The sequence below is a fragment of the Bufo bufo genome, chromosome 11, assembly GCF_905171765.1.
Source record: "Bufo bufo chromosome 11, aBufBuf1.1, whole genome shotgun sequence".
In the NCBI taxonomy this organism is placed as follows: Eukaryota; Metazoa; Chordata; class Amphibia; order Anura; family Bufonidae; genus Bufo; species Bufo bufo.
Window position 1 is genome coordinate 15034116 of NC_053399.1, and position 15498 is coordinate 15049613.

Below are 15498 nucleotides of genomic sequence, written 5' to 3' on the forward strand. Positions count from 1 at the left end.
GCAATGTAGGGGTAATAATTATAGTAGAGGAAGCAGTAGCAGCACAGCATAGAACAGACTAGGCAGTAGAAGTCCAGTTGTGTAGGGGTAATGGTAGTGGCAATAGGTGGAGTAGAAGACGCAGCGGACAGAAATAGCCGACATCAGCAATAGCAGATCTATTCATCAGCCTCAACATAAGGTGTTTGAAAGTCCTCACTGATCCATACCTCATTCATTTTGACAAATGTAATGTTTTGTACACTTGCGGAGGGCAACTTTGTCCATTTGGGTGTGACAACACCACCAGCCACATTGAAAACCCTCTCTAACTGGGCCAGTTCCGGACACTGTTCCATTCTGCCTGCTCAGAGGTCCATGTGGTCAGGGAACATAGTATGTGCTAGAAAAAGGCCAGATTCCAGGTAAGACTGAACCTGGTTGTTCATGTTGTACATCTCCATTTGTTGAATTTCAATCAGCCTTGTGCAGCACATGAAAAAACTGCTCCATTATGTTCATGAGACTGAATTGGCTGCTACTGTGCTGCTGCAGCTTCTGATACTTGTGATAGCAGAGACGACAGGAGATGGGTGACTTGGTGGGTGAGTAAAATGCAGCAAAATGCAATTGAATTAAACCGGTATATTGACGCAGTAAAATGTGCTGAATTGAACTGGTATTTTTACTCATTAAATGCGTTGAATTAAACTGGCGTATTGACACAGTAAAATGCATCCAAATTAAACTGGTATATTGACATTGTAATATCCACCGAACTACACAATTATAAATGGTAGCAAAATTGCAAGTCTTTTTTCTTTATCTAACATACAGAGGAGCATTTAAACATTCCTTTCTACTAACACACTGCACACTGGTATTGACAATTTACAAGGGGATATTTATGCAGTAAAATGAGCTGACTTAAATATATTGACGCAGTAAAATGCACTCAACTACGCAGTTTTCCACAGTAGCAAAATTGTTTTATAGAAAGAAAAAGGGCACAATTGCTCAGCATATCCAGTGAACAATATGCTGCTGGAGGTGCTGGGAATAAGCCTATAAAACACTTGAGAGATTGTGGGGTTTTTTTGGCCACCAGGGATCATGTGTGATTTTGTCTATTGGACCATTAGGGATCATGTTTTTTTCCAGGAGACTATCCTGAATCACATCTTTATTTTTTTTCCATTGCACCATCAGAAACCACACAATTTTCCTTCTACTAGACCACCAGGGATTAGACTGTATATTTTTCAACAACCAACTATCATATATGTAGTTTATTTTTTTTTATGAACCGTCATGGAAGATACTAAATCTAATATCACTTGCCACAAAATATGTCACAGAATCCATTACCGCGTATATATCCACAGGCTGGACATTGTATATAGGGCAGAGGGCTTAAAGAGCATCTTAAGCAGGAACAGCCCAATCAAACCAAACGACCTGGTAGGGTTGACCTTGCTGATTAAAATTATACCTGTCTTGTGAAAATCAGTTCTGGTGTTCCCAAGTAAAAAATCTTTATGCAAACAAGGGCTTCAGCGCACTGAGAGGTGGGGCCAGCACTGTAAAGGTGCTAGACCCCGCCCTGGATGCACTGAAGCCAGCATTTAAGTAAAAGTTTTTTCTTGGGAGCACTGCGACCGATTTTCACAAGACAGGTATCATTTTAATCAACAGGATCGACCCTGCCAGGTAATATGTCTGGTTTAATCTGGTTCATTCTACTAAACAGTGCTCTTTAATAAGGTGAGAATCTAAAATCTATCTTTTTGACTATCTAGATATCTCTGCAGAATATAAAAAGCACCTTTGTATTGCTCTCTGGATGCCTATAGGAAGCAATCTGATGGCTTTTTCTCAGATTTCCCGAATGATATTTGCATTGGCTTCCTTTTTCCTTCCTTCGGTGGATTCCTGGCAGACACCTTTGGGCAGCTTGTAATTGCTCAGAATTCTTTGATAAAACAAAGGCAAGTGTCTTAAATCATGACTCATCAGGGAGGAAAGACTCTATAATGAACCTTCGGCTGCCAGAACAAAGCTCAACTCCCGAGCAGAGATTTTAATAAGTGAAATGGGAAAACATGCTGAGCTGGAATTCCCTTGTCACGTAAATCGTCTTATCTGAAAGTTGTTGCTGGAACCGACCGCCAAATGTTACTGTCTACCTGTGGGAGGCTTTCCCGAATTTGTGAAAGCTGTATTAAAAATATAACATTTGCATAATCTTTCCACTGTTTTCAATTAGCATGTGTCTGGAGGACCACCTGTTGGCGTCCATTCACCAGCATTCGCAGTTGGCTCAGAGTCTAGCTGTCTAGACGTCACCTGGAGACATATCGGGAACAATACCAGCATGAGAATATTGATGCCAAGACTTGATAGAAAACATACAGTAGATATAGCACCAAGACACATCTACCTTAAGTTCTGATTTCTACCATCAGTTCTAGGTTTGGGGGTCCCACCAGCCTATTGGCACCTGTACAAGTCAGGTGCAGTAATGAATGGATGGTGTGATGTAGGGTGTGAGTGACTGGGACCTCCAATGACCACTAGAGTGGTGGGTCCCAGTCCTCCACCCGCCCAACCATACAGCTGCCATGAATGCTTTAGTGGTTGGCATGTTGGCTCCATTGAGTTGCAAAAACTGAACCTCACCACGGTCTTGCAGTTGGGCATCCACCCCTTGTAGAAATTGATGGGGGCAATATTGAAAAGGTTTCTTCCATGGCAAACCATATTAAATCTGCTCTCTGCCCACAGGCCTGTTTTAACATAGCTGGAGTGCGGGAGGTTATCCATCACAGGCCTATAGTGTAGCCCTTTTATACAATTCCTCTACGCATGCGCAGTCGTGTAGGTGTCTCATGCAGCTCGTCTTACAGCTGCTGATAGATTTGCGCATCCGGCTTCCCTGGCCTCTTCCATATTCTTTTTTATCACAATACGTCTTTTCCTGTCCTCCTGAACGGTGACAGAAATCATTGTGACTCCAAAGAATAAAAACGATGTTGCCGTCTGTTACGTTTCCTTTTGTGCCAGGTGGTTACACTTTCATATTGTGCTTTTTTGGTATTTTTATGTTATGCATCTCAGTATATGTCCATTGGCTTTCTATCATTGGAAGATTTCCCATTAAGGATTGTAGGAAAGGTGATTGACAGCCTTGTTGGAGATGACATGGTGGCCTTATTGGATGTTTTTTTTGCTGACATATATACTGTATACAACGTTTTGTACTGGTGATTTTTATTTTATTTCCTTCTTTTTCTATTAAATATTTTCTTTCCTAGACACAACACAACACAGTCAGATGCAGAGCAATACAGATGTGCGGAAACCAAGCTGACCAAAGCCATCAAAAGTCTAAAACAGCATTTCTTTGATGTTTTTATGGAGGACACAAAGGTGAGGACAAGTGAATGTTCATCATGTACTGATTAATTTCTTTGCATATTTTGTTGTATATTATGTTTGATACCTGGCCGCATTTCTACAGAATGAGGTAACTGTACATGTGTACTAGCCTTTAGGTGGTGGTAGGAGAGGCCAGGAGAGTAGAAAACACTTCGGGGGTCATTTATTAAGCCCTACACTGGCGGTGGCACCAGCCTCTACATAAGAATCCTTTGCTGATTCTAAATGTAAGACAGCTTCCTAGACCTGGCGTGAGCTGGGAGAAGTCGCAGATTGTGGCACAAAGGACCTTTGCGCAACAATCTGCGCCAGAAATACGACTAATTTAGGTGTATTTCTGTTAAATAAATTACCTCAGCTCCATTGAAGACATTATCAGGGTAAGATCTTGCCACCATCGCCTCTCTTTGTATCATATGGGTGTCGGCCGAGTGCCATGTTGGACACTGGTCGATGGAGCTGGCCCATTTGTTGATGACTCTCTGTGACTGTTACTTTACTTAATCTCTGTCTTTGTATATCTTTGTATATATCTTTTATCATAGTTTAGTAAACTCTTTTGCACCTAATTCATTTTGAGTCTACTTTTTCCCGAACTTCTGATCCCACCATAATACAGTTTGTAACACCTTCAGAAAGTAGAGCAGAACAATGGTAGTGGTAGTGGTTTGGAGGGGTGGCGGACAGGACAAAATAATGCTGACAGGTTCCCTTTAAGACCAGAAACTAGAGATAAAAGAAAAGCATGGTGTAATTGTCAAGGAAACAGTGAAGATAAGGCAAAAGATGCCCAATGTAGGTGGGTTTAGAAAGTAGGCAAAGGAGTAGGCCATTACAGGGCATAGCAAGTGAGAAGGACTGGAAGATGTGGACTATGGAGTCCAGTCATCCTACTCAGAATATCATTGACTGGACACCATAGAGGAAAATCTTTGCCCATGGCTTTCCAAAAAGATCCCTGTAAATAGTGGAGACTCATGAGGTGAGAAAAGCCCAGCACCTATGTTGGCCTTTGCCAAGAGCAGCATGACCAGATCATTGTCCAATATGGCGGCATCCATGGCTAAGTTAGCCATGTGCATTTTTTCAATCAGCAAATCCAAAAAGTTTACTTTTACTTTTTTTTGTCTTCCACAGCCACATTTTCAGAAGATAATCACCAAAAACTGGCTGAAGAAGAATACAGCGTTCAATGCCATCATGAAGTCATCGGGAATCCTGTGTCAGTGGCTGAAATATTTGCTTTCTCCATATGATAAGGTACATTGGGTTTCTCTTCCTCTGGATCAACAACTTTCCCCCAGACGTATGTAGAGAGTTAAATAATGACTCAAATAAGACCATCCTAGTGGGAGATCTTGGAGCTCGAAGCCCCACACATAGCATTAATATGGGGGCGATGTGCTATCTAGTGTATTTTGACTGAATTTGGAGACCAGTGCTATCTTTCTCAATGACATGTAAGAAGATAATAGAAGATATATATATATATATATATATATATATATAATTTTTTATTGTCCGTAAGGTCCAATAGCCTCACAGTCTCCATATGACTCTTGCAAATTTGCAAACCGAGCTCTGCCATTACTACACTGGAAAAACAGCATGGAAATCTTTGTAGCTGGCACTGTTATGGGTGGCAGAGTATCTGGCACTGCTATGGAGACACTGTGGCTAGCTCTTTTATGGGGGTTTTGTGCATGCTGCTTTTGTGGTGAGACTGTGGCTGGCACTGTTATGGCTAGATATTACTGGCACTGTTATGGGCGGCACAGTACCTGGCAATGTTATGGAGACCCCTTGGATGGCTATTATTAGTAGTGGCACTTTGGGGGGCACTTTTATAGGTGTCACTGTACACGGCACTCCTATGGGTAGCACTGTACCTTTCATTCCTATGACGACATTGTGGATGCTGCTTTTGTTGAGGGCACATTGACTGACACTATACAGGAAGGAATCATACATGACACTTTTATGGAAATACTGCAGATGATACTTTCCTAGAAGCACACTGGATGACACTGGTATGAGGACACTTTACATGGCACTGATATGGGTTGCACTCTACTTGGCACTGGACCTGGCATGCTATGGGTTGAGGTATACCTTTCAACTGGTATAGGGACACTGAGGATGCACGTTTGTGGAGACACTATACCTTGCACTGCTACTACCATTCCTGGCACTGTTATAGGGGCACTATGCCTTGTATTATTAAAGGCTAGGGCGCCTTTGGGCAATTTTTGTATGTTTTCATTTTACTCATATTGGGCTAAAAATCTTTATTTTTCAATTGTCTTAAATTAAAAATTTTCTGCAGTTTTTGTGATACATGTGGTTAAGAATCAGTCTATTTGCAGTTCTGTCATTTGAGGGCTCATGTGAAGACCTCATTTAAACCATATTTTGATAATAGTTTAGCTATGATGAGTGTTTATGAGGTCACAAGATCATAAATAAGGCTTCACGTGAGCTATCAGCTGATGGAACTCAGGAGCAAAAGTCTGCAAACAGACTGATTTTTGACCCCGTGTATCACAAAAACTGCTGAAAAGCTTTAATAAAGAGCAATGAAAATTATTTTTAGCCCAAAATGAGTAAAATTCAATCATAAAAAATTGCCCCAAAGGTGTCCATAGCCTTTAAGAGGTTCACCATGGAGACAACGTGACTAGTATTATTATGAGGACAGTCACGTTGTTGCACTATAGGTTACATTATTATTAGGGCGTTGCTGGTATTATCATTAGGTTACCATGAATGGAGGTATTTCATGCTTGTTTTAACAATCCCCAATGGAGGTGAAGAGAGATTGTTTTAATTCTATGCCTGACTAATCTTCTATAATAGTGCCCCCCCCCCCCCCCATCTGTTAGATTGGAGAATAGAATGACGATTTGCAGTTTTGCAGGTGTGTTGCATTCATTTCCTCTCCTTATATATAGAGTGCAATCTGGTTTTGGGTGTAGAGGATGCAGCTGCAGTGAAAGGCATTAAAACCTACACACTGTACTGTGTAAAGCAAGAAAAGCTTCTTAGTATCTTAATAAATGTGCAATTATGGCACCTGCAAAGCTTCTCACAGCTTTTTTATTTTTACTTTTATCAATATATTTTATTGAATATTTTTTATTAGTCTATAGGTATATTGAATAAAATGCCTCAGTGGCTCACCAGTTGATCAATATGAATTGAGGTGCTCGATCACCGGTACACCTAAAAACCGTATAAATATATGAGATTAAAAAGAAGAATTGTGATGGCACACTCACATTTGGTTTAAACTAGAAGGTATTTATTATTAATGATTAAAATATTTGTTGTTTATTGTAGAGTGGACAAAATAAATAAATAAAATGGTAGAGTAAAGTGACAATCTGTGATTGTTAATTGGGATGTGAATAGGTTGGTGTAAAATGTGAGATAAAATAAATGGTCAATGATCAATGGGATCAGTATGTCCTAAAGGATCCAGCAGTTGTTCAATTATTCAAAGTTTCATTCAAAAAGTTCAGTAAATTCAATAAAGTCAAAAAAGTCCTTCAGGATAGATATTGATGATAGTTCAGTCCTGTGAGACAGTGATATTCCAGAAGGATACTCGATATAAATAGCAAGTAAAAATGAATGAATAAATAGTAACAAGAAATCCGTGCAAAAAGGATAAAGTGAAAAATTGATCAATGGGTGAAAAGGATAAAGTATAAAAATGCTTAAAAATTATGTTCTTGTTTTTGAATAAAAATGAATATAGATATAAATAAACTGCAGTGCTGGAGGCGGAATACGTCTGGTCTTGTATCAGCAGAATTCCAGTTGTTCAGTCACCCGCCTGTTAAGGAGAAATCGTCTCTCATAACAGGGTTTCGATTCACTGGAAAGTAATTCGTGAGTTGGCTTTCCAGTTTATGTTGTTAGGTGCACGGCAGTTAATTTGTATTATAGTATGTATATTACGGATGGACAATAAAGAGTATAGGTACTTTACCACTCCTCGGTCTGTTGTGTTGTCCTCCGTCCTGCAAGGACCTGCGTGGCGTCCCACGTGATTACTTGCCTTACCATGTGATGTTCCACGTGATGGTGATTCAGCCTTACGTCACACGGTTTCGGGTTCCTGATTGGTCAGTCTTGTTGACTGTAGGAATTTTGAAGAGTACCGCTGTTAGTGATGTTCGCGCCGTGTATTCTTTGGCTGGAACAAAAAGTTTAATCCAATTCTCTGTATTCCTTATAATCCTCACTGCTTCCTCAGACCAGACGCGTTTCGGGACAATTTCTAGTCCCTTCCGCATTGTCCCGAAACGCGTCTGGTCTGAGGAAGCAGTGAGGATTATAAGGAATACAGAGAATTGGATTAAACTTTTTGTTCCAGCCAAAGAATACACGGCGCGAACATCACTAACAGCGGTACTCTTCAAAATTCCTACAGTCAACAAGACTGACCAATCAGGAACCCGAAACCGTGTGACGTAAGGCTGAATCACCATCACGTGGAACATCACATGGTAAGGCAAGTGATCACGTGGGACGCCACGCAGGTCCTTGCAGGACGGAGGACAACACAACAGACCGAGGAGTGGTAAAGTACCTATACTCTTTATTGTCCATCCGTAATATACATACTATAATACAAATTAACTGCCGTGCACCTAACAACATAAACTGGAAAGCCAACTCACGAATTACTTTCCAGTGAATCGAAACCCTGTTATGAGAGACGATTTCTCCTTAACAGGCGGGTGACTGAACAACTGGAATTCTGCTGATACAAGACCAGACGTATTCCGCCTCCAGCACTGCAGTTTATTTATATCTATATTCATTTTTATTCAAAAACAAGAACATTATTTTTAAGCATTTTTATCCTTTTATCCTTTTCACCCATGGATCAATTTTTCACTTTATCCTTTTTGCACGGATTTCTTGTTACTATTTATTCATTCATTTTTACTTGCTATTTATATCGAGTATCCTTCTGGAATATCACTGTCTCACAGGACTGAACTATCATCAATATCTATCCTGAAGGACTTTTTTGACTTTATTGAATTTACTGAACTTTTTGAATGAAACTTTGAATAGTTGAACAACTGCTGGATCCTTTAGGACATACTGATCCCATTGATCGTTGACCATTTATTTTATCTTACATTTTACACCAACCTATTCACATCCCAATTAACAATCACAGATTGTCACTTTACCCTACCATTTTATTTATTTATTTTGTCCACACTACAATAAACAACAAATATTTTAATCATTAATAATAAATACCTTCTAGTTTAAACCAAATGTGAGTGTGCCATCACAATTCTTCTTTTTAATCTCCTATAAGTATATTGATCACAAAACAAATCAAGCTGGATGCAAAAATTCCTCAAAAATTTCAGTAACGCTGCATCAATGGGACCTGATAAGAGACGGGTTATCAGATATATTGAAACATAGAAATGTTTATAAAACTCTAGGAATCTCCTTTCTTTAAAGGGGGCTCTCTCATACACCCTATCATATACTCTACTCAGAACCCCCTTTAATAACCAAATCTGAGTTCTGGTGGATCCAGCACATTCATAAATTACATGGCCTACTATTTATGAAATACCCCATTTTCCCTGTAGTGGCCGCTGTAGGGAAAATCTACAGTTGGCTGCAGCTTCCCTCAGCGATCACAACTGATCTTTGGGGGTTTCTGAATCTGAATTTGCGATGATCATCTGGCCACTAGGCTGGCTTCATGAGAAAGTCCATTCAAGGCAGAAGAAGCTTCGGGTGCCCAACATTTCTGACTGTAAGGGCTCATTCAGATAACCATAATAGCTTTTGTGTTATTTCTACCGGACCCTGACCCACCACTCCTTGAGGTTTACGTGAACCAAAAGATTGATGGTGATCTGAGTTGGGTTGACTTTAACCGTGGGAAGTCCTGGAATCTAAGAAACAGGTGACAGGACCTTTAGCTATAGGGACTGTCACAGTGTCTAGATCACCACTGATTAGAACTTTCAACTTCACCATATGAGTTATAATGGTGCACAAAAGAGACAGTGAGTAATTTAGATCTGACAATCTGATCTGGCCACACTCCATGCGCATTTAAATCCCCATTTCAGGGACATTTTGAAGCCCTGCCTAAATTAAGCACCCACTCTGGGATATATTTACACAAGCACCTCCCCTTGAGGTCCCTTTTGCAGGACAATCTTGAGAAAATGGCGCAGTTGGGACGCATTTACGCATCTCCTGTGGCAGGCACAAGGGCTTCTTCTATAATACGTCAGAGTAGGGTCTTCCACCTTTGTGGTTCATGGATGGGAACCTTCTATAGAGCCAGGACACACACTTGTGTCATACAATTTTGTAACATTGTGGCTTTGTGACATTCCGCTTTGAAGCTTCCTGTAACATGTACGCGTTTTTCTTGGAATGTAACTTGTGCTACCTTTACTTTCAGAATAAAATTGTTAATATGAGTCACTGCCCGATAAGTGGAACGTGAAATGGTTTGCTTGTCTGTGGCTTTTCTCTGTACTTTGTAAGGGTCATTGTATTTTGTAGCCTCAAAGTTTCTCTCATTGTTTTATTAACACATGTAAGGAAGTTATACAGTCAAAGATAAATATTATGTCCGCTCCCTGCTGCTCCCGTACAGTTTAATCTCTGGTTTTTGCAATGGTTTCAGTAATTCTGATAGTCTTATCCATTAGCCCTGGTGGTCCTGATACCGGTTTGTTATCCTTCTTATTGTTCTCTGTGATTCAGTGGTCTATTGCTATTCCTGGTGGGTCGGTGGATGCAATTATCTATCTATCTATCTATCTATCTATCTATCTATCTATCTATCTATCTATCTAGTACAGGGATCCTCAAACTGCGGCGCTCCAACTGTCGTGAAACTACAACTCCCACAATGCCCTGCTGTAGGATGATACCTGTAGGCTGTTCGAGCATGCTGGGAGTTGTAGTTTTGCAACAGCTGGAGGGCCGCAGTTTGAGGATGCCTGATCTAGTATCTATCTCATTATCTTTCTATACATCTATCTATCTATCTGACCATTTAATTATCTATCTCATACAACTATCGTATTTTTCACTAGGACTTTGCATGTGGGATTCACCAATACCTCGTAAAAGAATACATCTCGCAGATTATGAAGAGGAAAATGCGCCTGAATAAGTTAAGACGAAGAAAAGCAGCGCAGAAAATGAGAGAAGAAGGTGACCTGATAAATAAGGCTGCAGACGACATGGTATGTAGAAAAGTTTCTGCCATTGACCCAATGCAAAATCTGTAACAATGCCACTAGCTTGAAATGTGCCATTTATGATATGGATGTTTTTTTATGTGGCAGTGGGACCTGATGCCATTACTACCTGTGCACCCCCTATAACTACATAACCCGGATCACTGTGTTTTTTTAAGGGTTCTGATCTGGACAGTTTACATCATGCAATTCACTGCATTTCTGAAATTATCGGGGCCAAGAAAAAAGATGACATTGAGCCCAAACTGGATCAACTGTTTCACCTGCATCCAGATATCAGGTACTGTAAATGTGATATAGAGTTTAATTTCTGCAAGCCAGGTTGTCACCTGCCTTTTTTTCTTTTGTCCCATTATTTCCTATCATACAACAGGTTCCTTTGAATTTAGTAGAACTTTTAGGAATCGTTCCCATATTGCACACATTTCTAATGGCTTGCTTATTGATGTAGGATTTATAGAATGTCACATCCCTTGAGGTTCTCATACCATAATGTTGATATCTCTGGTGGAAAAGCGTCCTCAATGAACAATGCAAGCTACAGTTTGGTTGTGGTTTCCAGGTGGTACCGTAATGGGGTCTCCATGGATGCCATTGATAGTCACGTGGCAATCACAATGATATTCAAAATGGAATAGTTACAGTGCTATGTGACAGAAAATGGAGAGAAATACCACTGCCATTAAATCTGCAAGTCCGAGTTTGGTTATGATTTCCATGCAGGACCGCAGTGGACATTCAATAGATGCTATGGTTACATTGAAAGCAAAATGACACTCATGTTGGGATGTATACAATATATAAATACAATATATAATGTTCAGTAGAAAATGAAGAAAATACCACCACTTTTACAATTACAAGCCAGGGTTTGATCTTGATTTCTGTGTGGTACCATAATGGGGTTTCCATAAATGAAATTGATTGTCACATTGCAAAAATAATGACACTCATGTTGGGATGGATACAATGCTAATTGCTATAGAAAATTAGGAAAATTCCACCACCATTAAAATTGCAAGCCAGAGTTTGGTTGCGGTTTCCATGTCGTACTTCAGATAGGTTTCCATAGATGCAATTGATGATCATATTGCAAACACAATGAAACTCATGTTGAAACAGATTAAATGATATGTGAAAAAAAATAGGGAAACATACAACCACAATTAAAACAGAAAACCAGAGTATGGTTCTGGATTCCACATGGAACCGCAATGGGGTTCCCATTTATGCCAGTGATGGTAAAATGTGACAACTTATGATGTGACAAAAAAATTGACAGAAGGAAGACCATGTCTAGGAATATGTGGGCGCTACAGTGACAATGTGCCTTTAGTTTACACCAATCTTACATTGACGTGCATTGAGCATGTTTGCCTAGAATGTGATGGCGTCCACCCAGCACTGTACTGACTTCCAGTGCAACTGACCTTCAAAACACGGCAGTGGACAATACAAGCTGATGATTCTCAATTGCACTCTTCATATTTTCCAACCAATACGTATCTTGTTGAGGGATATGGGAATGAAAATTCTGAAAGGCCTGACTCTTGAGGACAGGTATGCCAGTCTTAGTACATTTTTTCCCTCAATTTTTTTTAACACCAAATTAGAAAGATGGGAACCTTTCCTATATATTGTAACTATGAGTCATATGACAATAACTATGAGTCAACAAGTCAAATTTCTAACCTTTTTCTTTTTTTTACTTACAGTGAGGATCACATTTTGTGCATTTTACATCTTCACGGCATTAGGAAAAGTACAAAACTTCTGAAACATTTCCAGAAATTGCAGGAAAGTCGTCAATCAAACCCTTCATCGCAGGACAGCCAGCAACCACCATTATTCTCAGCAATTGAATGTTCACCACAAGTGGCTTGTTTCACCCTTTGAGATGAAGCCCCTCTTCCAAAACTGCCAGAAACGCGACTTCAAGGAAAAGCTCTCCTCCACTTGCTGCCTGAGAAAATGGACCATGTGCTGTCACTTAGACTAGATTTTAATTAGGTTTTAATGATAGAGCTGCAACGTGGTACCTGAAATCTACTGTGAAAGACCCATGAATGTCCAATTTTCCCTTCTAGTTCCAAAAACTGGGCATATTTACTGTTGAAGAGCTTGAAGGGGTTTTCCAAGACTTTTCTACTGATGACCTATCCTCTAGATAGGTCATCAGTATCTGATTGGTGGGGATCCGACATCTGGGAACCTCCACCTATCAGCTGTTTGAAAAGGCAATGGCGTTCACAGTAGTGTTGCCGCCTTCTCTCCGCTTTGCCTAGGCCGTGTGATGTCACGTTCATCGGTCACATGCAGCTGAGCCCCATTGAAGTCAATGGGGCTGAGCTGCGAATCCAAGCACAGGACTGCCGGTGTGTTCTCAAATAGCTGACCGGCGGGGGTCCTGGGTGTCTGACCACTACCGATCGGATACCGATGACTTTTCCAGTGGTTAGGTCATCAGCAGAAAAGTCTCGGAAAACCTTTTTAAGAAAGATGGGTTAGAGCCCTTTTGATGAAAGCCATATTGGTACTCACCCAGTGTCCAACCAAAAGGGGTGGAACAAGCTCTTCTAGTGCCCAGGTGGAGTTTCAGAGCGCAGCCCCCTTCCCCAGCTTCTGCATTGGCACCTTAGGCAACAGCCTTCTCTGCTTAGATGTTGTTTTTAGACATTCCACTAAAAAACAGATTTAATTGAAGATTTTATAATTTTATCTTCCATGACTCAATCACTAGTCGATGCTCAGATGCTACAGGCAGTCTTATTTATAACTGTGAAATTATAAAGTATCTATTGCTGCTAAAATGCCTGATAGGAACCGAACCTCACTGCCAAAATGTTCGTAATTTGTTACAATCATAGATGTGTGATACAGATATAGTATAACATTCCAACCTAAAGCGACAATCGAGGAATAAGATAGATATTATTTTGGATATTATCATAAATTCATTGATAAATACACATGGTCACTGTGTTGCTATGGACGGAATATTGTAACTAATTCAATCTTTTTGTTTTAACATTTTCTATAGTTTCTCCTTTCTGCTGAAAATGTTTGCGCTTGGTTTTAGGAGCATTAGAGCCTTTGTTCCTCTACATAAGAGCTGTCGTAATAACGGCCGCTCCTGCCCCATCGCAAACATTACAGAGGCTGCCAGCAGACCGTCCATCCATGGTTAGGACCGTCTTACATGGACCGATATGCAATAAACAAGTCGATCAGAGCTCACATAAAGTGCCTTTTACACAGCCCAATGCAAAGTCAAAGGGGGATAAATGATTGATCTTATGATCATTCATCCCCTTTTCCCTTTGTATATTTTTGTTTACATGGTGTGGTTTTAGGTGGCAGCTGAGAAATGCAATCACCTGACAAGTGAACGTTTTCATCGTTTGTTAGATGATCGGTGGCACCTTTACACAGGCCAATTATCGTAATTGGGCGGTCGTATGAACGTTTGTTCTCAATAATTTGCCCAAACCTCAGCTTGTATAAAAAGGGGTTGTCCACTTTTTACTATTGATGACCTATCCTCGGCATAAGCGAAAAATAAGAATGGCACCGGCAGCATCTCACATCATCCAATCTTTTATTGCGACCTTAAGACAAATACAGCAGCAACGTTTTGGCTGAAGTTCAGCCTTTGTCAAGCCTGAACTTCAGCCGAAACGTTGCTGCTGTATTTGTCTTAAGGTCGCAATAAAAGATTGGATGATGTGAGATGCTGCCGGTGCAATTCTTATTTTTCGCTTATTATATGGCCTGTTGGATCAAGGGTCAACGGTGAGGCTGTTGCATCATATTTTTACATCGACCAAGGACCGCATAGTGCTGCTTCTATTTACATTTTACTACTATCCTCGGCATAAGTCATTAGTATCAGATCAGCGGGGTTCTACCAATCAGGGGCGTTGCAAGGGTCTCAAAAGATCCGGGGCCCAAGCCCCAATGAATATGGCCCAGTTCTCTAAGTGCCCCTCCTCCCCCCACACACCGCATTTTGCTGTGCTTGCTATACAGCAGCACGTACCTCTCACATCCAGGGCCTCCCAGGTGACGTCTCCTCTGATGTAGATCTTCTTTGTCATCATCTTCTCCATTTGGTCTGTACAACTTCTTTCAGCCGCCTCATCTCTGCAGAGTGTGACACACAGACATCTTAGCTTTCTCATATTTCTATCATCATCCCCCAACCTGTATACCCTGTGGGGTTTCGCTCTGGTAGTTAGGATTAGCGGGCGCAGTACAGAGGCAAAATACAAGTTCTTAACTAAAAACATCAGTGTTTATTCACACTTGAGGCAACTGCACAAAACAGCAGTAACTTTGCAGTCTTGGTGTTAATTCACACACAATAGAAAGTTCATATAACACAAGTCACCTTGCTGGCAGTTCTGCCTCCAGTAGTCCACAGCAGGCTTTAGGGGGCCTGTTTCCCCAGTGTGCGCCTCTCAGCCCTCCAGCACGGCCCAAAGCCTAAGATCCTAAAAACAGAGACATCTCTGCTGAGCCCAGCTGCCTATTTAAAACCTGTACAGGAGTTTAAGTGCCAGTCCAGGTTTTTGACCTCACCTGGCTGGAAATCAGTCAAGCCGCACATGCTGGGAGGAAAATACCTGCCTTGCCAGACACAACCCCTCACTGTGTCACAACCCCCAAATACTATCCTGAAGAAAAATGAGTGCCCCCATAGTAATAGTGCTCCTCATAGTCCCACCAATAGTAATTCCCTTCTAGACTGCCCTCATTAGTAATACTGCCCCCTACAGTGCCCCCAACCATGATAACGCTCCCC

At 40.8% G+C, this 15498-nt stretch overlaps 1 protein-coding gene across 1 annotated transcript in view; it reads left to right on the top strand.

Moving 5' to 3' along the window:
• Window positions 1–12853, top strand: part of EXOC3L4 (exocyst complex component 3 like 4) — a 50244-nt gene extending 37391 nt beyond the window's left edge. The window contains exons 8-12 of the mRNA XM_040412266.1: window positions 3294–3408; window positions 4555–4677; window positions 10527–10679; window positions 10853–10974; window positions 12410–12853. Of these exons, the coding sequence (XP_040268200.1) occupies window positions 3294–3408; window positions 4555–4677; window positions 10527–10679; window positions 10853–10974; window positions 12410–12590 (694 nt within the window). The 3' untranslated portion in view covers window positions 12591–12853. The remainder of the gene's footprint in view (window positions 1–3293; window positions 3409–4554; window positions 4678–10526; window positions 10680–10852; window positions 10975–12409) is intronic.
• Window positions 12854–15498: the final 2645 nt, after the last annotated feature.